General features: G+C 56.5%; 1 protein-coding gene across 5 annotated transcripts in view; it reads left to right on the forward strand.

Moving 5' to 3' along the window:
- RIPOR3 (RIPOR family member 3) overlaps positions 1-24,552 on the forward strand; it is a 72,672-nt gene that overhangs the window by 35,029 nt on the left and 13,091 nt on the right. For 2 of the 5 annotated variants that reach the window (XM_061208475.1, XM_061208471.1), the window contains exons 2-12: positions 8,194-8,312; positions 14,227-14,373; positions 16,639-16,717; positions 19,726-19,749; positions 20,058-20,111; positions 20,806-20,955; positions 21,126-21,189; positions 21,538-21,581; positions 21,769-21,894; positions 21,973-22,118; positions 23,925-24,054. In XM_061208475.1, the coding sequence (XP_061064458.1) occupies positions 8,194-8,312; positions 14,227-14,373; positions 16,639-16,717; positions 19,726-19,749; positions 20,058-20,111; positions 20,806-20,955; positions 21,126-21,189; positions 21,538-21,581; positions 21,769-21,894; positions 21,973-22,118; positions 23,925-24,054 (1,083 nt within the window). Of the gene's footprint in view, positions 1-8,193; positions 8,313-14,226; positions 14,374-16,638; positions 16,718-19,725; positions 19,750-20,057; positions 20,112-20,805; positions 20,956-21,125; positions 21,190-21,537; positions 21,582-21,768; positions 21,895-21,972; positions 22,119-23,924; positions 24,055-24,552 lie in introns of those variants that run through there. The other 3 variants (XM_061208472.1, XM_061208474.1, XM_061208473.1) reach the window with 3 other exon arrangements.

Here is a 24,552-nt window from a genome sequence, read left to right on the forward strand (position 1 = left end):
AAAGTAATCCTCACGTTTTCATGGGGCCTGTGCACTGTGCCCCCGTCCCTAGTGGAGAAGTTGGCCCTAACTTGTTCCACAGACAGCAGTCAGGAACAGAATTCTTTCCCAGTCCTTTTGGCTGGTTTGGAGAGAGACTCCTGAGCTCTGATGTCCAGCTGTGTGGCGGGGGGAGGGTCTGTGTCCTCAAGATTACCGAGAATTCCAGGCGGTTCATCCAGGGTGGACGGGTTGGCCCACATGGGCGGCAGAGTTCTGCCTGCCTGGGTTTGAATCCAAACCCTGCCTGTGTTGAGCTGCCCCAAACCAGTGTGTGCGTTCATCAGCAGTCAGGTTCTTTGGGATTAAAAAGGTAGGTAGCCTTTGGGTCTCTCCTGGCCTCCAGGTAGGGGGTTACGATGAAGGCAGGTCTCACGCAGAACTCTGATGTTAGAGCAAACACCCCCCAAGGAGGAGGTCAACCTCTACTCCAAGCTCAAGGCCTCACGCTCAGGCCTCCAGGCCTTCATCCATACCCTGGCATGTGTGCGCGTGTGCACACGTGCGTGTGAAGGGTGGTGGTAGCAGAGGCCCAGTGGGAGCTGTAGGCCCAGGGCCCCTTCTGCATATGTTGGGCTGCCAGGACCCGCAGGTTCCCACACCCTATTCATGTCAGGAGAAGGAGCCTGAACAACATTCGTAGCCAACGGAATACAGTATCTACAACATTACTCCTTTCACCTGTGAGAAATCGTTCCTGACACCCAGCACGCTAATTCACCAGCCCTCTCGTGCAGATCTGACAGCTGCCTTTAACCTTTAACCCGGTCCTTCCCATCGGTCACCATTCTGCACCCCGCCCCCACCCCCAGGGGACAGTGCAGTGTCTGCAGACAGTCTTGGTTGTCACAACTGGAGGGTGGAGAGCTCCTGGCATCAAGGGGTGGGAGGGATGCTGCTAAATACGCAGGACAACCTCCACAGTGAAGAATGACACCAAATGTCAGCTCTGCTGAGGTACAGACCCTCCCATAGCTGCTTCTGGAGTGCGGACCCACGTTAGCGCCCTGCACGCAACACCTACTCACCCCTAGGATGTGGGCTAGGTCTACGCACACTTGGGCCACGCTGCCCGCACATAAGCATTTTAAGATGAGTTATTGAAGACCTAGTGCTGCCACGTGTTAGTTCAGGCCATTTCAGTTCTACCAGCCTCAGTTTCCCGGTCTGTAAAATGAGGGTGGTAACAGTGCCCACCTCAGAGGGGTGCTGTGGGGAGATGCCCAGTCCCTCTTGCCTGACCACATTTTTATTGCTGGTCCTAAGCAGGCCAGGGTGGGGGTGGTGCTTCCAGAGGCTCAGCTTCATCACCTCCCCCCATCTCTGGGCAGCTCCAGCTTCCTGTCTCCCCTCCCCACACCCACACACACTCTTACCCCCGTGGCGGCCTCAGGAGGCTCCTTCCCCCAAGAGTTGCTGTCTCTTCCAGGTGACCCCTGGTCGACCCGCCAATGGGCGTGTGTCGGTGGTGATCAGGGGCCATTTAAATTAGAACACCCTCTGGATATTTCACAGAAATTCATGAGTCATTTTTGCCTCATAAAACCCAGTGGAGTTAGCTGGGAGTGTAGACGATATCTGCGGACCTTTAATAATTTTTTTTTCTTTTTTTTAAAGAGGAAAGTTTCTCCTTTGATCACAGGTTCATCCTGAGAAGCAACGTTCTCTAGGTTGGAGGACACGCAGTCAGCTTGGCAGCTTGATTACTGTGCGACTGAGGACAGCTTAGTCAATCTCTCGATTTTCTTCAAATTAACATTTTTTCTTAATTTGAGAGAATACATGTCCATTGTAGCACATTCGTAAGGTATTGTTTCAAAAATAAAACATGCTGTATACAGTTTACATCTTGCTCTGGTTTACTCACATCTTATCTCAAATATTTTCCCATGTCACTATTCCTCAAAATCATATTCCTAACGGCCACACAAATTTCTTTTGTATGGGTTATCTGACCTGTCCCTTGCACTTGGCCATTAGTGGCTGCACCCCCAGTGTTCCCATCTGTGAAATGGACACAGGTGTGCTGTGAAGTCCAATGAGAGGGCCTGCCCGTCCTTTCCTGTGACTGGTCCTTGACGAGCCTACAGGCCAGAGCTGGAGCAGGACAGGAACTCCTCCCAGGCCTGCCCTGGGCAGGAAGAACACAGGGGGCTGTGGACTGCATGATACACTGAGGCAAGGGCCCTCTTGGATCCCGGATCCTGACTCCTGTGCCTGGTCTTGAACCATCTGGCCATCAAGAAGTTTCCATTTGCCCTGCAGCTGTGGGACAGTGGACTCTGGGGGGACAGTTGGGGCTCCCCAAGGAGCTGCTTGCTCTTCTCTTATACCAGAAGCCGGAGCCATCAGCCTATCTGTCTCCTTGAGGCCAGCTGGTCATCTGCAGAGACACACCTGGGGTCTCCAGGTGCCACTTCCACGGTGGCCCCTGAGAGCTGGTGGCAGGGCCCAGGAATGTGGGCTGCCAGGCAGGTGGGTGCCTACTTGCTCTATTTAAACCAAGTGCCCTTCAAATCCGTACTGTCTTCATTTAAACATGCTATTTAAAAAAACACTTTAAATCATACAGAAGACAGCTTGCTCTAAATGGAAGGTTACCTTAAATGAAATTCAACAAAACAAAACAACCTGACTGCATTCAAGCTCCTCCTCTCCCCGCCCCTGGCTCTGTGCCCGGGGCCAACTCTGTGCTCTGTTGAACAGGAAAGGCGACAAGTGACAGAGAGCCAGGGAGCCAGGATGAAAAGGGGACTAAAGACTAAAAGACTAAAGACTAAGATAACTCTCCCACCGAGTGACTCATGGAGTCCACTGGGCATCCCTCACTTGGCCCAGAGTGTGCTGTGCTTGAGGGAAGCCTGAGTTCTAGCCCAATCCTCCCATTTTACAGACTGGGAGACAGAGGTTCAGAGGGGAGGGAACTTGTTCTAGATCACATGCGGCTGGAACCGCATTCTCCTGTTTCCCCGGGGCACGTCTTCCCAGCCCCGTACAACCTGGCTCAGGAGGTGCTCAGCAGGGAGAGGGGAGCCCAAGCCGGCAGGCGTGGAAGCCGATGGAAGGCGTCCATCCTGCGTGGGTCGGCTACGGGATTTTAAGTGGGCTCCAGCGGAGGAGCGGGGGACTGGGTTTTGGCAGGGGCAGGGAGTTTGGATTCTTCTGACTCTTCCATTCACCTCTGGGTGAGCTGGGCAGGTCGTCTGACCCCTCTGGGCTGGGTCTGGCCATCAGTAAGATGAGGGAGTTGGATTCCATCTGGTGCAGACAGTCTGGTTCCCAGAGAAGCCTCCTCAGGACGCCCTTCCCTCTTATGTATAAACTCACATTCCTCATCCTGGGCTATTCTGCCATTTCCTTTCGTGCTAAACCAAAGGGCTATTTTGGAAACTCCTATAAGCAAACTAATCCCTGGCTGGCATTTGAACGGATATAAAAGAGCCCTAAGTGAGGGACTCAGGCATAAACGCTGCCCAGCCCTGAGAGCCCACACCGTTAAATTTAGAAGCATCACTTCCAAATGAGGTGAAATTGCAGGTTCCCTGTGGCCGGTGGGCAGCTTTGGGCAGCACCGAGCAGGACAGATTTAGCAGAACAGGCTCCGGTTCCCTCTGGTTGCACCTTGCGGGAAGAGGCCCAGGACGGTCCCTTCAGTGTCTGGGGAGCAGCTGCTGGGTAAGGAGCCCCTTCAGCTGGCCCGCCTGCCCTGCGCTCCCCAGCTGGATCCAAGCATCAGGTGCTGCCCCGGTGCCAGGCCAGAGAGAGGCAGCGAGGGACACGCGGGGAAGAGGCAGTCCTGTCTGCCACCGAAGGTTTGGGACCCGCATGACTTCTGTACCTCTCTCCTCTGCCCAGGGGCCCAGTGAGGTCCCCGGCCTGCCTCTCATGCCCTGCAGAGTGCCAGCTGCCCAGGGCTGCCCGACCTGCCTACAGTCCAGCTGCTAAAGGGTAATGCCGGCAGGGGGAGGGGGGGGGATGGTCTTGGGGGAGGAGTGGGGTCTCCAAGGTGCCCAGCCTCTGTTCTGAGTGGTCAGTGCCGCTGTTGTGTCAACAACTAAACATTAAGAGTATGACCCTTGGTTAAAGGTGACAAACATCCGTTGGGACTTGTCAGGAGCCCACTGAAGGCTCCTGGGATTCCAGGGGTCTCAGCCCAGCCATCTCATGCCCAGTCCACCAGAGAAGGGATTGTTTTGCAGCCCGCTGGGTGAGATCACAAGGGTCAACTACAAAGGATCAGCCCCACCAGGGATCGGCCAGGAGAGGCGCTGCTGGGATCTGACGCTGGTCCAAAGGGACCTGGGCTCCCACACCCTGAAGCCTGCAGGGGATGGGGCTTGATGTTTCTCAGCCACCCCCAGTGCTACATTTCTAGCTTGGCAGGTCTGGGTCATGAACCTGCTTCCATTCTGGGGCCCCCTCCCTCCTGCTCAGGCTCATGGCAGCAGAGGGGGGGTGGTGTCCTCAGCACAGCCCCTGCGGAAGCAGGTGCAGCCTAGCACGAAGTAGCTGGGCTTTGGAGCCCATCATGCCCAGGTTCAAATCCCAGCTCTGGCAATTCTGACCTGTGTGACCTTGGTTGAGTCATTTCCCCTCCTCTCTGAGTCTTGGTTTCTTTATCTGCAAAATGGAAAGGATAATAATAATATTTGCCTCATATAGTGTTGGGAGTATTAAATGAGATTTTAAACCTTTAGAGCAGGTAGCAGACAGAGTGCTGGCCACTCAGGGGTCATCCATCAATAGCTGCTGCTTTTGTAAATAATGTTTTAGTGGAACATAGCCAGGCTCATTCATTTGCACATTATCTGTGGCTGCTTTTGCTCTAAAACGGTAGAGTTGAGTAGCTGTGACAAAGACTATAAGGCCTGCAAAGCCAAAAAAATTCACTATCTGGCCCTTTACGGAAGTCATTTGTCCACCCCTGCCTTGGAGTCCAGCACACAGTGGGAGTTCTTATCTTTATCCTGTTCTTCCACTGACTGCGCCTTGGGATGCACAGCCTGCTGAAGTGGGGGAAGCAGCCCCAGCCTTTCAATCCTTGTCCTCTGGTCCCATAAAGATGCGCTGTGACTCTTTCAGGCCCTGGAGAACGCCCCCAGCCCCGCCTGCAGGGAACTCTCTGTCTAGTGGGGGAGGCAGACAAGTCACCATTCACCATCCACCCTAACTAAAGTGAGGCAGGGACTGGGGGGAGGTCCAGGAAGGCTTCCTGGGGGAGGTGACATCTGGGCTGGAAGAGGAGCGGGGAGGGTCTAGCCAGGAGGCCAATCCCCACGTGACAGCCAGACCTCACATTGGAAAACGTGGCTCCCTGAGCCAGCCTCTTCACCTCTTAGAGGCTCTTTCCTCATATGAAGAGTGGGGTCATTGAACCTCATGGCCCTGTCGTGAGTAATCAATCTGCAGCCAGGTGCTGGCACATTGCATGGGTCTGCACTGAACCTTAGTTCTCCTCCTCGGTCCTCCTTTCCTAACGCTGGGCAGGCAGATGGTTGGGTTTGTTCTAGCAAACTGCATGCAGAGGAACTGTTTAGCGATTATCTTTCTCCCTTATCTTGAAGTGGAGGACCTGGGGGAGGCTGGAAGAACGACCCAGAAGGCCTGGGAGAGAGGGTGGTGGGGATGTGGAGGGAGAAAGTGGAGGGAGGGTGTTCCGGTCCCCAACCCCCCGGGGCTGGCTCCAGAGTCCATGTCCCACCCGCTGACCTTGGGGATCCCCCTGCCTGCTCCCTCCTCGTGCCCTTGCTCATCTTGGCTAGGATGGAGGGAGGGTGTGTTTAGCAGTTTCAGAAGGTTCCAGTGCCACCCAGAGCCTGTGCTGATAGGGGTGGGGGCAGTGGTATGCTGATAAAAGTTTAACAACAGGCAGAAAAACAACAAACAAAAACACCTCAAAACCTCATTTGTAGCACTTGCCCATTTCCACGCTGTACTTAATTCTGTCATGGCTGATTTCAAGCTACCAACATTCCTGAAAATTTAACCGTCGACTCTTGTGAGCTGGTCCAAGCTGGCAGCAGCACAGCCCAGGTAGGGACTGTGGGGGCGTGAGGGTCCTCCCGTGGGGCTGGGGCGAACCCCCAGAGTGCGGGATGCCTGCCCACGTACCTGAGAAGTGCTGGCTCGGCATCAGTCACACTCGGGTCCTCAGCCTGGCTCTGCCGCTTCCTAGCTGGGTCCCTGAGCTCATCTTGTTACCTCTCTGAGCCTCAGTTTCCTCATCTATTGAATTAGGTTCGCAACAGCTCCTACACCTCAGGGGGTTGTGTGGATCTAATAAGATAATTTACGTAAGGCACGTAGTGGACAGCTGGCCCGATTATGAGCACTCGGTAAATGATGCCTCCACTGGCAGACTGCATCAGTTTCCCCATCCGTACACCGGGCTGCTGTTCACGGATCTATTGCGTGGGACAGTCCCTGGCACTGGAGATCCACTCAGTGGGTGCTCAGCACACTCGCCGCTTCCTCCGTCGGGGCCAGAGGTCGCTCCTTGGCTCATCTGCCCCAGCAGCTGGGGTCTGCAGGCTGGGGTCTTGGTCAGCCGATGGCACACAGACAACCAGCTCTTTCTGGTGTCTATTTCACATTATGTGCTGTCAGCACATTGTGTCCTTGGTCCTTTTCTGAATTTCCATTTTACAGGTGTGATCACCGAGGCCCAGAGCCAGTGAGCGGCACAGCTGCAGATGGGGTTTGAGCCCAGGTCTGGCTTTGTTGCTTCCAGAGCTCACCTATGCACAGCACATGTGGGGCTGTGGGGTGCGGGAGGTATCGGAGGAGGAGGAAGCTTGTGGGGGGGTCACGCAGATCTGCCAGGGGGTTCAGAGTGAGGGCTTGGAGCTTGTGGTGGGAGCTGACTACAAACAAAATACAGGACTAGACACTGGATAGACGCGGCTGCAAAGGGAACGTTATTCCAGGCAGAGGCCCCAGGGTGGGCAAAGGTGTGGAGTCTGGGCTCAGCCAGTGGGTGGAGGGGATGTGGGAAGCAGGGGCCCTACTGAGCGGGAATAGGAGGGAGTTGGCGAAGCGGAGCTTTCTCAGGGCAGTGGGGTCCCTGGAATCCTTGCACTGACGCCACCCTGGCTGAGGAGTGAGGTATAAAACTGTAGCAGCAGAGATTTAGGTTAGATATGGGGGAGAACTTTCCTATTGTGTTGGAAGACACTGGGCGATATTCCCAAAGGATGTGGTGTTATTTTTCCAATCTCGAGATGGTTTGGAAAAACTTAAAGAGAGCCAGCGTTCTAGGCTGGCCTCCCTGCAACCTGGGTCAGAGATGGGGCAATGGATCTGTGGCTTCTGGAAGCCTTTGATGCCAGCAGCCTGGCCTCATGTGAACTGGGCTGACTCACCCCCTGCTCAAAACCTCCCATGGCTCCCAGTTACCCTTAGCCAATTGCAAGGCCAAAGTCCTCCCTGGGGCCACCAAGGCCCCCCTGACCTGTGCTCTGCTGGTCTCTCCAACCTCACCTGGAGCCACACCCCAACCCACTGAACTTCTTTCCATTCCTGGATTACACCTTGTCCTCTGCACCTCCAGGTCTTTGCTCATGCTGTTCCCTCTGCTTCAGATACCTTTCCCTCCCCCCCTTCCCCTTCTTCCCTCCTCGGCCTTTCCTTCTCAGCTCTTGGTCGCCTCCTCCATGGGTGGGTCTGGTACCCCCATCATTTCACTATGGACTCCCTACTATAATGGTGGCTCATCGGCCTCCTGCTGGACTGGGAGCCCTGGAGGGCGAGGGCTTTGCCTGCCTTGCTCAGTGTCTGGCACACAGGAGGTGCTCAGTGGGGGTTTGTGGAGGGGGTCAGGGTTACTGGCAGAGAGGAGTAGCTGAGGGGAGGTGAGAAGAGCTGGTTCACGAGTTGCTGGATGCCCCCTGCACGAGGACTCAGCATTGCGCAGGCATCGAGGACCCAAGCACAGGGTGCAGAGACCTGGGTTCGAATCTTGCTCCTGCCCCCCGCCCCAAGCTCCCTGACCTCACTGAGCCTCAGTTTTCTCATCTGTGAGCTGGGGACAGCAGCAGCCGCCCCCTCTCTGGGGCTGCTGTAGGGCCTTGGGGGCCATGGTGGAGGGTGGCCAGCCTGCGGTCAGCACTCACCGGGTGCCAATGCGAGGCTGACTGTCCTGCCCTCTCCCTGCAGGTGACAGCCATGTCGGTGAGGGTGCGGTTCCTGTCCTCTGGGGACACAGGGGCTGTGGGGGTCATGGGCCGGAGCGCCTCCTTTGCCGGCTTCAGCAGTGCCCAGAGCCGGAGGATCGCGTAAGTTCTGCCCGGGCTGTGTGTGGGAGGCTTGTTTGAGGGCCAGGGATCGGGGGGCCGGCGGGGGCATCCTCCTCCCATGCGAGTGACCCTGAGGCTCACTCTCATGCCAGGCCTGCAGCGCAGGGTAGTGTGTGTTTGTGTCTGTCTGTGTGTCTGTGTATGTCTGTGTGTGTGTGTGTGTGTGTGTGTATGTGTGTGAGTGAGACTCTTGGTGTTGGGAGAAACCTGTAATTTGCTTTAGATCTGAACAGGTATCACCCCACATGTTCCTGGCAGTTGATCCTGGAAGCTGATCTGCCTGAGCTTATCAGGCCCACTTGGCAGATCAGAAAACTGAGGCTCAGAGAGGCAGAGCTGCTCACCAAAGGTCACACAGCAAGACTGATTCAGAGTTGGAACTTAGTCTTCTAGGGGCCAGGTTAGGATGGAATGTTCTTCTTGTTTGATAGAATGGGAAATAGGGCCACCTGTGACCTGGGGCAAGTGACGTCACCTCTCTGAGTCTGGTTTCCTCATCTGCGAAATGGGGATCACAAATGTCCCTCCCTCATGGCCTTGTCATGAGGGCACAGTGAGGTGACACATGGTGAGCTGCCGGCACGTGCTGGCATGCAGTAGGGGCTTGTGGGAAGTTTTCCAAGGAGGAGGAGCAGCCTCTGCAGTGACGGGCCTGGTTAGTACTGACCCTCCAGACGTGAGTTCACGGCTGATCTGCGATGTGTCTCCTCCAGCTGCAGGTAATGCCTGGGAGGAAGGTGCGTTTCTGCTCCTGGGGCCACAGCCCTGCCAGCCCAGGCGTGCCGGGCCCCTGGCTCCAGGGATCCTGAGGGCCCCAAACGGCTGCCAGTCTGAACAGCTGTGGTGGCCAGGCAGGGCCCTCAGCCAGAGCAGGGCGCAGAACCAAATCTCCTCCCGGCGCTCCGCTACCTGACACCCTCCGGAGGTTCCCATCCCACTGAGAGCACAGTCCGGTCCCCACGCGGCAGGGTCTGGCCAGCCAGCCTCATCCTGAACGCTGGGCTTTAGCCCCGTTGGCCTCTCTGTCCTCCAGGCCTTTGCACAGGCCCTGCCCTCCCCCTGGAAGCCTCCCCACTGCTCTTCACCTGGCCTGGTCCTGCTTAATCTCATCAGGCCTTGGCTTCAAAGCCACTTCCTGGGGGTTGGGGGTGTGGACCCCCCCGAGCCCGGCAGGCCCTCCTTGTGCTCTTTCCCCAGGGCTCCCAGCTGCGCATTAGACCCACCTTCCCCTCCCCACCCCCCACCCCCACCCCCCATCACTGTGAGGCTGGCCCTGCGGTCAGGCCCTCCCAGCTCACTCGCCTGGTCTCAGGGCAGCTCAGCTCCTCAGTTCTGAGGTGTGCCTGGGAGGAGTGGCATCTCAGGGCTGAAATCCTGGAAGCACCCTTAGGAATCCCTAATTCTTTCCACAAGTATTTATGGAACATTGACTCTGGTCAGGCCCTGTCCCGGGCTCTGGAGACAGACCCAGGCCCCGCCCTCCTTTCAGGACAGAAAACAATAAGCCAATGATAGTCAAGATGGATGCAGCTGGTGGCAGGTGCCCTGAAGGGGTTAAAGCAGGGAGGCAGGAGGGCAGCAGGGGGCTTGGAGGAGGCCCCCAGTGAGGCATTTAAGCGAAGGCAGAGAGAAGAGGAGCCGATCATGTGCAGACAGGGTGTGGGAGTGGGAAGCCTTCCAGGCGGAGGGGACAGAGGTGCAAAGGCCCTGAGGTGGGAATGAGCTTTGAGGGACAGAAAGTGGGTGTGCGGCCGGCCTGTGCGACAGTGGTGTAAATGTCCTGGACCCCTCCTGGGGCTCCTCGTCCTGCCCCCCCAACCCTGCAGGGAATTCTGGAGGATGCCTGGCTTGGACGGGTTCTGAGATTCCTGAGTGGCCTCCATCTGGCCTGGCCCTCTGTAGTCCCCTTGTCCAGGAGTGAGGAAGAAGCTGCCCATGATGGCAGAGAAGCAGCACATCTATTTTTAATTTCTTGTCTCTGTACAACTCCCAGGGGTCTGGACCCTTGGCTCTGGGGCTGGATGGTCTGGATTGGGTTTCAGGCCTCACCTCTGGCCTTATTTCCCAGGTAATTCAACCAGGCTGAAACACGGCCACATTGCCAAGGCGCTCAGCAGCGGGGGCAGGTCAGGCAAAAATAACCTTAGACAGGAGAGCAGGAGAGCCCGGCTCCACTTAGATGTCCCCAACCCTTATCCCTGCCCTGGCACCTGAAGCCCCTTTGACTCTGGACAGGGTTGTTTTTTTCCTTTATTGCATAATCAAAGAATTCACTTGGGGAAGTAATCTGGTGAGGAAATTTTACACTAAGGTTGAATGACTGCTATAACGAGGCCACATATAATAAATATATAATAATATATTATAACATAAGGCCATATATAGTAAGGTGGGCAGATGAAGAAGAGGGCCAGGCCCTGACACTGTCCCATTCTGCCCTGACTGACAGGCACGGGCTGCTCTTAACCCCTTCCTGCCATTCCTCAGGCTGCCAGGCAGGGACCCTCCTGAGCCAGGAGACCCTGCAAGGTCCTCACCACCTGGGAATTCCTCCACCAGGACGGCTGGGAAGTGTAGGTGTGAAAACTAAGCAACAGCCCTTGATTTTCAAGGAGAGGAGGCTAGAGAAAGGGGACAGAGAGGAGGGCTAGATCTCAGAGACATGTATCAGGAGAAACAGGCTAGTACACATGAAGCACCCAGAGCAGAGCTTGACCTTTGCGAGTGCCGTGTGCGTGTTTGTCATCATCCCTGGGCATCTAGTACAACCAGATGCAGGAGGAAAGGTGCGCTTACACCCAGCTGTGAGTCCTCACCTGAAACGTGTCCGGTCGGTCCTATTATTTATTGCCCCGCCCCCAGCCCCGCCTACCTCCGGATCCTGCACCTGCAGCAGCTGTGCACCGGGGCCTCCGATAGTGTCTCCCAACGACACCAGGTAGAAGGGCTGGCCCTGCGGCCTCACGTGAGGGCTGGGGCCAGTGGGTCACACGTGCCCATCTGGAAGCTCGTCTGGCATGCCGGGGGATGTTTAATATTTACTGAGTCCTCCCAGAACTGCTGTGACATCCACCCCTGGAGGTTGCTCCCTGCCCTGGCAGTTGTGACACTGGGCCAGACATGCAACCTGATTTCGCCATCCGGAGGCTGCACATACATCACCGTCCCTGGCGGGGCTGGCCCTCGGGGTGGCCACCACACCTGCTCTGTTGAACCTCAGACAAGAGCAGTGGGCTCAGGGCTTCCCCAGGAGCCGGTGCTATCAGGCACAGCCGCAGAGCGGGGGCGAGGAAGTTTCCAGGTAGATGGAAGTGGGACCCAGCCGAGGGCACGCATCTGCCGGGGACTGTGGGACTCTGGGAGCTGGCAGGTGAGCGGGGCTCCTGCAGCCCCACCTCCAAGCTGCTCGCCCAGCCCACCTGTCTGCCTGCCCACCTGCCGGGGACCCTAGCCTGTCTGAAACCCGCTTCTCTTGAGGCTGCAGCCCTGCCTGTCCCTGCCAGCTGGGAGATGGCAACTTTGTGGAGGGTGTGTTCCAAGAGGTGGGTGATGTGGCCTCCGGGAGGGTCGGGGAGGAGGGAGCACAGTCCCTTCCTGGGCTTTGCAAAGTGTCACTTGACATATAATATATGAATAACAGCAACAGCAGGTGCAGGGGTGAGCACTACTGATGTGATAGGCTTTGTCCCCAGGGCTGCGTGCACATTACCCAGACTCAAACATCGCCTGATTGGAGGAACCTTCCCTGTTCACCCTTTACATTCATTATCCTGCCTTTGTTTTTATTCTTGGCACTACGCACTATCTGATATATAATTTTTTAAATTGAAGTATAGTTGCTGTACAATATAACTGATATGTACTTTTAAAAATTACCTTATTAACTTCAGCACATATATAGCACTTACTCTTTCCTGGGAACTGCTTGACTCTCTTTACATTTATTAACTCATGTAACTCTCACAGCAACCCTTTCTCTGGTCCCCATTTTATGGATGAGAAAACTGAGGCACAGAGAGGTTCAATAACTTACCCAAGGTCACACAGCTTATAACTGGGGGAGCCGGATAGAGACCCCAGCATGTGGTTCCGGAGTCTGTGCTTGCTACCACTTCCCACGGTCTCCCCAGCTGGCAGGGCAGCTCACGAGGGCAGGGGTTTTGTCTGTTTTGGTCACTGTTCTACCCCTGGCTCCTAGAATGGCATCTGGTGTATGATAGGAGCTCAGTAAATATTTGTTGAATGAATGACTATCTCATGACAACTCCGTGGGGCAGGCCCTCTTATTATCCTCCTTTTACAGATGAGGAAACTGAGGCTGCAGTAGATTAAATACCTGTGCCCTCTGGGGCTAGAATTTGGACATGGGCGGCTGACCAGGAGCTTGTGTCCCATGAGATGATATGAGTTCCTAGCTTGGTGAGGCCCCTGAGGTTTCCAGGGTGGGCTTCCAGGTCCTTCCTTGATACAGCATCCTTGGGACCCAGTTCTCAGCATCCCCGGGCAAGCCCTGGGATCTGTATTTCTGGCACGTTGGCCTGTAATGTGGCCGTGCATCCATGTTTTGGGGAACCACGGGGTTTGGGGCTTGATGCCCGACAGCAGGGGTGGACAGGACAGCTCTGCTGAGTCAACCACAGGACCCTGTGACCGTGCGTGGAAAGTGCAGCATCTGGTTGGCTTGGAAATACAGCCCAGCCACCTTCCAGGCCTCTTGGGGACCAGGGCTTGGCGATGGCCCAGGGGCCCTTCTCCCAGGCCTGGCGAAGGAGCTGGAGCTGTGTCCACTTGCCCCCTGCCCAGCTCTCCAGACCACAAGCCCCCCACCCCTCCCTGCAGACTATGAACCCTTGAGGGTGGGACTCTGGCCCCTTGGCTCCCATCACGTTGCGTGACTCAGAGAAAGCCCCGCTCTGTGAGTGTTTGAATGAATGAATGAGCCTGTGCCCTTGATTTTAGGCCCTAAAAGGGCAGCAGACTGTGAGGGGAATCCAGGGAGACTCGGAGCTGGGTTTCTAGCAGGAGGATGTCTCCCGAGTGAAGCAGAAATGGTGAACCCCTGAGAAAGTGGTCCCCCTACTGTGGTCTGAGGACCAACGACAGTGTAGAGCTAATGGACGGTCTGCTCCATAGGCTGTCCAGGGTCTGTTCCTTCTCTCTTGTTGCTCGGCCATCCCTGTGGGGGGCCCCAGTACACGTGGTTGAAGCTGGCTCTTCAGTGCACCTGAGGAAGATGAGGAAGGAAGGGGGAGAAGTTCTCGTCCAAGGAAGTGGAATATGTTGACTAACCCAGTCCTGGGACATGGGTTTGCCTCAGAATGCCCATGGATGTGTGAGCGTGTGCTTGTGTGCATGTGTGCGTGTGTGTGTATGGTGATTTGTCAGGCTACCTCCCTCCACACTATATGTAAAAAGAGCAGGGTTGGGGAGATGCCCCCGAGGGAAATTGAGGTGCTATTAACAGAGGGAGGGGAATGGATGCGGAACAGGCAAAGCCAACAGGTACCCAACCCATGGGTATACCACTGGACTATGATTTGGCCTCCCACGTAGCTTTGCCTGCACAGAGCTTGATGAAGAGCACAAACAGACAGCATTGGCATTTGGCCTGCTTGATTGTATTTCTCACTGTAAGTTAATTTCTCATATCAGGTTAGTGTTATTATTCTTTTAGTCCTCAAATCCAAGCCCTCATTTTACAGATGAGAAAACTGAGGCCCAGAGAGTCTTGGCAACTTTCCTGAGACCACGCAGCTTGGTGGCAGTGGGGTGGGACTCAGCCAGGTCTCCTGACTTCCTGGGGCTCTGGCCACCGTTCCCAAAGTGCCTGCCCCTGAGAAGGGCTTTGTCCAGACCCCTGCTCTGACCCACCCCACCCCATCCCTTCTCACAGAAAGTCCGTCCACAGGAACTCAGTGAGGTCTCGAATGCCTGTGAAATCCTCCAAGATGTATGGCACGCTGCGGAAGGGGTCTGTCTGCTCGGATCCCAAGCCACAGCAAGTGAAGAAGATCTTTGAAGCACTGAAGAGAGGCCTCAAGTAAGGATGGCTATTCATTGCCTTTAACAAGTGCATTCTTTGTCCTCGTCTGCTTGGTCCTCTCTGCCTCTTCCTGGGGAACGTGGGTGGGTCTCGTCTGTAAGAGGCCACAGAGGGAGCTCCTGGTTATCCGTTTAGTCAACAAGCATGTCCTGGGTGCAGCCATGTGCTCGGCCCTGTCCTTGGGCACCGGGGACACAGTGAATACGGCAGGGGGACCCTGGTCTCATGGAGCTCACGGTGTGGAGGGGGAGACGGCAATAAAAAGTAATATGATCAATACCGTAACTTCCACGAGCCCAGAGGGCAGTGAGGGAGGTGATGGAGAGACAGCATGGGGAAGGCCTGTCACACAGGGTGGCCCGGAGAGCTTCACTGAGGAGGCCCTGATGGTTTCTGAGAAGGAGCCATCGTGCTGGCCTCTGGGGAACAAGCATGCCGGGCAGAGGGCACAGCACGGGCAAAGGCCCTGCGGTAGGAGCTTGCACAACAGCTGGAGGTCAGGGTGGCTGGATTCAAGTGAGGAAGAGACTGACTGATTAACTGAGCAGAGGTGGGAACAGGAAGATTCAGTCACTTATTCCCCATATTTTTATAGAGGGCTTATCAAGTGCCAGGCGCAGGGTACAGGAATGAACAAAACACTAAAACCCCTGCCCCCGTGGAGCTGACACCCCAGTGGGGGGCACACAGACAATAAGCAATATAGAAAAGTAGAATAGAGAGTATGTCCGAGGGTGGTAGCTCCTATGGAGGAAAACGAATCAGGGTAGAAGGTGTGGGGTTGATTTTAAATAAGGTGTTCAAGGAAGGGCTCACTAAGAAGGTGACATTTGAGCAAAAACCTGAAGGGGTGAGCCCTGCAGATAATGGGAGAACATTCCAAGCCAAAGGAGCCACTTGTGCAAAGACCCTGGGGCAGGAGCATGATTGGCACATTAGGGGCACAGTGGGCAGGTCAGCATGGGAGCTGAGGTGGGGGGAGGGGCATTCGCGCATTTGCCGAATGGAAGGCTGTTCCTTCTTCCTGGGATGCCCTGCCCTGCCCTCCACCTCTGTGATCCTGCTCTTCATCCCTCACTAATTAATAATAATAATAATAATAACAGCAGCAGCAGCTCTATGACTTGTTTGGTGCTTCATATACATCGTGTCCTTGATGCCATGAGAGACTCTCTTAGCCTCCTTTTCCAGGCGAGAAACTGAGTCCCAAAGATGGGAAGCATCTTATCCAGGATCCCACAGCCAGGAAGCAGAGAGTGGGGCTCCAGGGCCAAGGCTGCCTGCCCCGCTGTTCCCTGGGCTTAGGGTAAATGTCACCTCCCTCCGTGCCGGTGCCTGGCTCCCTACGCAGGGGTCATCCCACAGTGCGCCCAGCGCTGGTGCTGAGTGGGAGCCGGGGATGTGCCCAGAGGGTGGAGGCCTATCTCCAAGGTGCCCCTCTCCCCGGAAAGCTTCTGGTGATTCCTGTGAGGACCGCACATTTGAGACTTGTCTGGGGTCAAGGGCATCTCCTTCTTCCTGGGGAGCCCAACCCCTGAGGGAGCTGTTGTCTGGCAGAAGGTAGTATAAGTGGGCCCAGAGAGGGTGAGTCACCTTCCTGGGGTAAGCCAGCAAATCTACAATGGAGCAGGACAGGACCCCCACCTGGCCCCCAAGTCCAGACCCCAGGTTTCATGTCCAAGTCTCTTTTTGGCGGAAAACACAACATGAAAAGTCCCCTCGGGCCCATGGCTTTTTCTGTGCTTTCCAGAGTGGGTTTGTCAGGCCCTTTTCTGGTCCTGGGCATCCAGACAGCAGGACGGCCTGCCTTTGGCTGTGAGGGAGGTGTGCTCTTCGTAACCTCCCCACGGGTTGGGGTGAAGATACTGGACTGTGGAGGCCACTGCCTGGTTTCAGACCTGGGTTCAGCCTCTTCCCTGCTGTGTGACCCTGTGCTGAGTTGCTTCAGGGTCAGTTTGCCCATCTCTAAAATGGGTATAATAACAGTAGCTCCTGTTTGCAGGGCTGTTTGAGGAATCACCTAAGGGATTCCCCATTTTGTACAGCGCTGGGCGCACAGCCCTGGGTGTGTGGGATGTGGAGGCTGAGCGAGCTGGGACTGGGCTTCTGGGGGGTGGGCTGAGTCTGCCCTCTGACACCTGAGCCTGCTGAGCACCCCCTGCTGGTGGCCGTGGCTGCCTCCTCCCTGGAACTCTGCTCATCTGCCTGTTTCTTTCCTTCCTCTGCTCCTTTTCCAACTCCGTTTCCTTGTTCTCCTCACAGGGAGTATCTGTGCGTCCAGCAGGCAGAGCTGGATTACCTGTCAGGACGCCACAAGGACACCCGCAGGAATTCCAGGCTGGTGAGACCCCTCCCGGGCCCTTCCCAGGCGAGCAGCCTTGGCCAGGGTTCAAAGACGGACCCTCCTTCACCCCGTTGCCTGCATCATGGGTGTGAATCTCAGTCTCGGAACTCAGAGGCCTAAGGAGTGGTCTTTATTTTTGATGAATGAACCTCACTTGGACCCGGATGAATTTAACCTCACAGACTGGTGGAAGCTCCCGGCAGCCCCCAGCCCTCACATGGTGCAGCAGTTCACACATCTTTGGGCCGCCTCCCTTTAGTTCTAGAAGTAACTGTAAGGTAGGCGGGTGTACAGAGGGGTGTCTACGTTAGATGGCGCTATTCTGTAGGTCTTGGCCATCTGGGCCCCCTGCAATCAGGGTGGCTTACATGATGGCAGGAAATTGGATCAGGCATTGAATCCAGGGTGTGTCACAGTGGCCCTGACACCGTCCTTGATCAACGCTGCGTGTTCCCACAATGTCCAGCGGCTCTGCAGTTTTGCTGCCATCCGAGTGGCATCTTTGAGGCTGCCCTGGGGCCTGTCTAGCCCAGGATTCACCTGCTCTGGGCTTCTGCCACCCCCTTAGCAGAGCCAGATTTAGAAGAAACAAAAACAAAACAAACGCCACAAAAAACCAATACCAAAAACAAACCAAAAAAATAGGATGCCCAGTTAAATTTGATTTTCAGATAAATAACAAATCATTTTTCAGTATGTCCCGTGCAATCTTCAGGACATAGTTATACTTAAAAAAAAAAGTATTCATTGTTTATTGGAAATTTAAATGTGACTGGGGGTCTTGTATTTTTTTTTTGGCCATGCTGTGCAGCATGCGGGATCTTAGTTCCCTGACCAGGGATCGAATCCGTGCCCCCTGCGGTGGAAGCGTGGAGTCCTAACCACTGGACCACCAGGGAATTCCCTGGGTGTCTTGCATTTTATTTGCTGGCACTGCCAGGACCCCACTGCTGGGTGCCTGCATCTCTCCAGTGGGGAGGCTCTTTCTTTTGTGTCTTGGGGAGTCCCTCCCAGCCCCCTCTTCTCTATCCGGCTGCTGCCTTGTGAAAACCCCTCCTGTCCTTAATTAGAACTTCTGGAAGCAGAAACCAGGAGGCCTTGATTCTATGGTTTTCTCTAGCTCATTCCAGCACTGCTCCTCCAAGAGCCAAAGCAGAGAGCGCACCACCGGCTTGATGGAGGGACTGCAGACACGAGGGGGTGGGGAATGAATCTATCAAAGTCGTGTCCCCCCACCTCTATATCCTGGCCCCAGCAAAGAAGACCTCGGGGGTCGACAGGGTGGGAGATGCAGGGCTCCCAGCCTGCCGGCCCACTTGGAGAAGGGAAGGCCGGGCAAGCTCAGTCATGCCTTGTCCTTGGTGGGCAGATGGGTCAGCGCAGAGGCAGAAGGAGGCGCTGCCTGGTTCCCAGCCCTTCCGAGCACTTGCCGAGCCTCCCTCTCTTGTGGGTGTGGCTGTTCTCACGTCCTCCGGTCTCTCTCTCTCTCTGTTCTAGAAGTAACTCTAAGGGAGGCAATGTTTGTGTAAAGGTCTGTATGTGTTAGCTACTCCCATTTCATAGGTGGGCACACTGAGGCAGGGAAGGGGCAGCAACTGCACTGGGGCCACCCAGAGGGACGATGCACCTGGGGTCCGGTTCTGTTTCTGAGAAGTTGCTGTGCAGTTACTTTTCTTTCCAAAGCCTTGGGAACTTTCCTATTTCTTAATTTCTCGCATAGAGTTTTTTTTGTGTGTGTGTTTTTAAAAAATATTTATTTATTTTGCCTGCGCCAGGTCTTAGTTGCAGCACTAGGGATCTTTTAGTTGAGGCATGCAAACTCTTAGTTGCGGCATGCATGCGGGGATCTAGTTCCCTGACCAGGAATTGAACTGGGGCCCCCTGCATTGGGAGCGTGGAGTCTTAACCACTAGACCATCAGGGAAGTCCCCTTACATAGAGTTTTAGTTTCATAATCCTATACGTACAATGTCACATAAATGCATACGTAGGAAAACAGACGTTGGTGGTGGTGGGGGGGTTAATCCATCTTTTCCTTCTTGCTTGACTGGCTCCCGTCCGCAATCTTCTCTGTCCCACCCTGTTTAGCCCTTGAGGACAATCTAGTCTTTATCTTTCCATATTTTCCTCCCTGGTCACATAATCATGGAAATATACAGATTGTGCATATAGAGTGGTTTGGTTAACAGTTGTCTTACAAAAATGAAATCACAACTTACGTACTCTCCCACATCTTACTCCTTCTCCTTAGTGGATCGCCAACCTTGTGGAAGTTCGTCCAGACTCAGATATAGTGACTCTAACCCACGTGGGCAAAGCAGGGCCTGTTTTGGAAATAAAGTTTATCCGCACACAGCCCACACCCATCATTTACATATTGTCTGTGGCTGCTTTCATGCTCCAATGGCAGGAACCATATGGTCTGCAAAGCCTGCAATATTTACTATCTGGCCCTTTATACAAAGATTCCCCCACCCCAACAATATATTCTTTTCATTGGCTACACCGTGGCCCCCTGCAAATCCGGATGGACCAGTCCGGATTTGCAGTTTCCTAAGACCTGAACTCCTGGGTGGTGCTGGCTGCCTCTCCCCACTCTCAGTTCCTCTGGTCATGGCTGAAGTCACCCCTTAAATAATCAAATTGCAATGGTTCCCCTCTTGTTGAGTTTACACTGTCCTTTACTCTTCATAACTACCCTATGGGGTAGGTGCTGTTGGTACCCCACTTTACATAAGGAAATGGAGGCTCAGAGAGGTAGAGAAACTTGCCTGGGACACACAGCTGGCAAATAGAGTCAGGCCTAGAGTTGCCTCACCCAAAGCCCATGTGGTTACTCATTCTTCCTGCTTGATCTGGACCACAGCTTGCTGACTGCAGGCCTCAGAGGACGGAGTGGCCGCTGGCTTTTTGTCCTCTGAGCTCAGGCACCCCTGGGATGTAGCCTCATGGGTCTTGGAGGAGCACTGGAGTCCTGACTCCCTCCTTCCTCTCCTCCCCTGCAGGCTTTCTATTATGACCTGGACAAGGTGAGGGAAACTCCTGTCTGCATGTGGTAAGCAAGGTGGGCCGTGGCTGGGCCTGGCTGGATGAGAATAACGTCTTCGCTTGCATTCCATCCTCCTGGCCGTCCCATGGGAGGAATACTTGGGTTTCCTCCCCACTTTACAAATGGGGAAACTGACGCTCAGCGATGCGCCTTCTTTAGGGATGGTGAGGGGCTGGCCTGGCGTTTAGCGGAGCTCTGTGTGTCAGTACCTGGAGGAGGGTGGCAGGGGCTGGGGGGGGGAGTGTGGGCAGGCTACTTTTGAAGCATCTTCTCTTCTTCTGGGAGAAGCAAACACGCTCTGTGGAAAGGCACATTCGGAAGATGGAGTTTCACATCAGCAAGGTCAGCCTGGCTTTGGGGGTGTCTCTCGGCTTGCTGGGCCTCTGCTGGGTTAGCAGTGGGGGGGTGGAGGGACGTTCTCTGGGTGCCAGGTGGCTGGAGAGAGCCGAGGAGGAGCAGGGCCTGCAGGGGCTGAGCCCTGAGACGGGGATCAGGGGGTTGGGGTTAGAGGGCTGGGAATGTTGAGTCCCACCACCCGATCATACAGATGTGATTGTAGAGGCCCAGAGAGGGACAAGGGATTGGCCCAGGGTCGCACAGCAAGTGCCTTAAGCTTTATATTCTGCAAACTCTTCCATGAGCTTGCTCTACTCCCCCAGGAGCCCAGTGGGTGGACAGAATATCACAAACCCACCTTCCCTGTTTCACAATTGAAAAATCGGGCAGGGAGAGGGGAAGCGATGCACCCACCCGCCCAGTTCACTAGTTTTCACTGTGCACCCGCTGGGTGCAAGCCTCTGCCAGGTGCTAGCCTCTGCCAGGTGCTGGGGATGCGGAGCGGACGAGTCAGACGTGGTCCTTGCCCCGCGGGCGCACATTCTACGGGGGCGGGGCCAGTATGACGGGGCGGGGTGGGACGGCCGGGGTGGGGTCGGCAGCTCGGGGGCGGGTGACTGGCAGGTCGGGGCCCCGCCCCTCGGCGTGGGCCGCGCCCACTGGCCCGTGCGCCGCGCCCACTGGCCCGTGCGCCCCGCAGGTGGACGAGCTTTACGAAGGCTACTGCATCCAGTGCCGCCTGCGCGACGGCGCCTCCAACATGCAGCGGGCCTTCTCCCGGTGCCCGCCGAGCCGCGCCTCCCGAGAGAGCCTGCAAGAGCTGGGCCGCAGCCTGCAGGAGTGCACCGAGGTGGGCGGCGGTGGCGGGCAGCGCCGCGAGGGTCGGGCCGGTCTTGGGGCTCCCTGGGCCCTGAGGAAGCCTCTCTCTCTGCCCGGGGGCCTCTGTCTGGCAGGGTCTGTGCGTCCCCCGTGGCCGAGCCCGGGGGCAGGCGGTGAGCCACCTTGTGTGGGGCTTTGCAGGACATGTGGCTCATCGAGGGGGCCCTGGAGATTCACCTGGGCGAGTTCCACGTCAGGATGAAAGGTAACAGAACAGGGCTGAGAGTGGCTGGGTAGGTGCCAGTGTGGAGGGAGCATCAGGCCTTCTCCGGGACCCTGGGGCTTGTGCGGAGGGTTGGTCAGAATCCTGGGGGTCCAGGCCCAGCCCTCGTTTCCACTCCTGTGACTTGTGACCTCGGGCAAGTCCTATCCCCTCTCTGAGTTGAAAGTGAGGGCCCAGGCCTGTCCACTGTCATCATCATGGCCTATCCCCCCCACCCCCCGAAGCTGATACCCACCCTGTGATGGGGGGGCTCCCCGTGTGAGGGCCTGTGACCCATGGGGCAGGGACAGAGGAGAGTGGAGAAGAGATTAGCCCGTCTCTGTGTTCCAGGCTTGGTGGGCTACGCACGCCTCTGTCCGGGAGACCAGTATGAGGTACAGCCACGCTCCGGGCGGGATCAGTCCTCAGGGCTCCTCACCAGGCCTTTGGGAGTTGAGAGCTGCTGGCAACCAGGGCCCCAGCCGGGTTTCTGTCCCCACCCCGACCCAGTTGGCAGGGAGGGCCCCCAGGCAGGGGGCAAGGGGGGCGGCTGACCCCTCCCTCCGTGGGCCTGGCCCACAGGTGCTCCTGCGCCTGGGCCGCCAGCGCTGGAAGCTGAGAGGCCGGATCGAGTCTGACGACAGCCAGACCTGGGACGAGGAGGAGAAGGCCTTCATCCCCACCCTGCACGAGAACTTCGAGATCAAGGTGGGTGGGGCTTAGGGGCGGGGCCAGGGCGCCGGGGGCCTTGGCTCCGACACCACCCACAACTCCCCATCCCCCCAGGTGACAGAGCTTCGGGGCCTGAGCTCGCTGGCGGTGGGCACAGTGACCTGCGACATCACCGACTTCTTCACAACGCGGCCGCAGGTCATCGTGGTGGACATCACAGAGCTGGGCACCATCAAGCTGCAGCTGGAGGTGCTGTGGAAGTGAGTCGGGGTAGCCGCCGTCCCCTGCCCCTGGCCCACTGCCGCGATAGGAGGCCGGCCCCAAACTCCCACCCGGAGAGGAGGGGGCAGGGGGCTCGCCGGCTCCCCCTGGTGGCCTGACTGCGCCCTAGCATCCACCTTGGGCAGCCCTGCCCTCATCCTGCCCCCCAGACAGGCTGGGGCCCAGACCCTTCCCTGCAGCACTGCCCACCCCACCGCCCCCGCCCCTCTGAGCTTTGATTCCCTTCTCACTTTTGACCGAGTGGCTGTTAAAGACCTGGCTGGGGACTTCCCTGCTGGTCCATTGGTTAAGACTCCACGCTCCCAATACAGGGGGCCCCGGTTGGATCCCTGGTCAGGGAAAAAGATCCCGCATGCTGCAACTAAGAGCCCTCATGCTGCAGCTAAGAGCCCTCACGGCGCAGCTAAGAGCCCTTATGCCGCAGCTAAGAGCCCGCATGCTGCAGCTAAGAGCCCGCATGCCACAACTAAGAGCCCACATGCTGCAACTAAGAGCCCTCATGCCGCAGCTAAGAGCCTGCATGCCGCAACTACGACCCGGTGCAGCCAAATAAATAAATATTAAAAAAATAAAATAAAATAAAGACCTGGGCTGGCCAGGACCCTTTCCAGCAGCCTCCTGGGCTGGGTTCCCGGGAGAAGCCTGTCTCTGCCCAGGAGGACTGGCTTTGCTGTGCCCACCTCATTCCCCACTGACCCCTGCCACCGATCAGGCATAACGCCGAGCGGTCACCTTGAGTCCTCCCTGGGCCACAGCCCACAGCCCCATGGATGGGGGACACTCATGAGAACGACCCCTCGACCCCTGCCCAGGGTGGGGCTCTCCACTGTAAATGCCATTTCAGTGATCGCTGGTGGTTTCCACAGGTTTTGTTTTTGGTAGCAGAGCTCTTTCTCCCAAATGAAACCTTGGGTTTCGAGGAAATTCCCTTCTCCTCATTCCCCAGGGCAGGTGCTGCAGGAGCAAAGGGGCTGAGACGCACTTCCTCTTCTCTGGTGCTTCTTCTGACCAGTTGGGGCCAGTCTCTCCTTTCTCCCTGGGGTGGGGTCCGAGCCGGGGTCACTGGAGCCACTGCTCTCTCCCCGGTGAGCTGGGTGAATTTGGACAAGTGACACCCCAGCTTCAGTGTCTTCATTTGTCTAGTGGGGCTGAGCACGCCTCTCAAGTGTATGGGGCGGGGGGTGGCCCAGCGCCATGCAGCCCCAAGCCGGGCAAGTCCAAGGACCCGGGTGTCCCGCTGGCCCGCAGCTGCCCCGGGCAGGCAGGAAAGGTGTCCAGGCGGTGCCTCTGAGCCTCAGGCCCTCGTGGCCGGGCTGGGCCCCAGATGTTGCGAGCTAGGCCTGTGTGCAGGGAGGCACGAGGCAGGGAGGGCTGACCCACGCCTGCCTGCTCCAAGGGCAGGCGAGGGCCACCGAGGATCTGCAGCCTTCCCTGTGACTGTGACTGGCGCCCCCTGACCGATGAGGAATCTGAGGGGGGCGGGGACGTGGTTAACCCAGAAGATGGCAGAGCTGAGTGTCCACCTCTGGTCTGCTGAGCTTCTCGAAAGGCCTCTAAAGGGGGGTGTCACTCACCTGTGTGGTGGCCGATTGCTGCCCCTCGCCATCTGGCTAAGGGCGCTCAGGGCAGCGGGCCTCTGAGAGACGTTGCCAAGAGGGTTGAGAACATGGATTTGGAGTCCCTCGGCTGTGCCTGCGCCTCCCCGAGCCTCCATCTCCTGGGTCCTGTCTGTGCTCCAGTGTCCTCCGGCCATCGATGACACCCTGGCCTCTGCTCTCTTCCAGCCCGTTTGATACCGAGAGCTTCCTGGTGTCGCCCAGCCCCACGGGCAAGTTCTCCGTGGGCAGCAGGAAGGGCTTCTTGTACAACTGGACACCCCCGAGCACCCCCAGCTTCCGGGAGAGATACTACCTGGTGAGTGAGCCTCACCGGGCAGGGATGCCGTGTCGAGCTGGGATCGGGAGTGGGGGGGACTCCCCAGGGGCCAGCACGGGGGGCTGGGCTGAGCAGCAGCAAGCTTTGGGCTTGGCCTCCCTTGTTTGGGGTTATCCTGGGTGTTCTTCTTTACTTTCTCGCAGCCAACCCCTCCATTCTGGGGCCTCTGGACTTGGTTCTGGGCTTGGCTGGTTCTTCTGGATGCCTGGGATGGGGTTCTCTGGATGGTTCTACCACCCCAGCCATGACCTTGGCCTCCAGTCTGTTCTACCCTTTAGTATACGTTTCCAGTAGGTAATACCTTGACATCCTGTACAGTAAAATACCTCTTTCCTGTGACCTCCAGGGACCTGGGTCCCCTCCTTAGCACCAACTACTCTTGTCACCTTCCTCCGTATTCCTCCAGAGATACTCCGTGCCGTCTGGGAGCAGATGCATCTTCCCCAGCCTTTATCCCACAGCAGCCCTTAACCTAGT

Source organism: Eubalaena glacialis, chromosome 13 (assembly GCF_028564815.1).
Source record: "Eubalaena glacialis isolate mEubGla1 chromosome 13, mEubGla1.1.hap2.+ XY, whole genome shotgun sequence".
NCBI classification, from domain to species: domain Eukaryota; kingdom Metazoa; phylum Chordata; class Mammalia; order Artiodactyla; family Balaenidae; genus Eubalaena; species Eubalaena glacialis.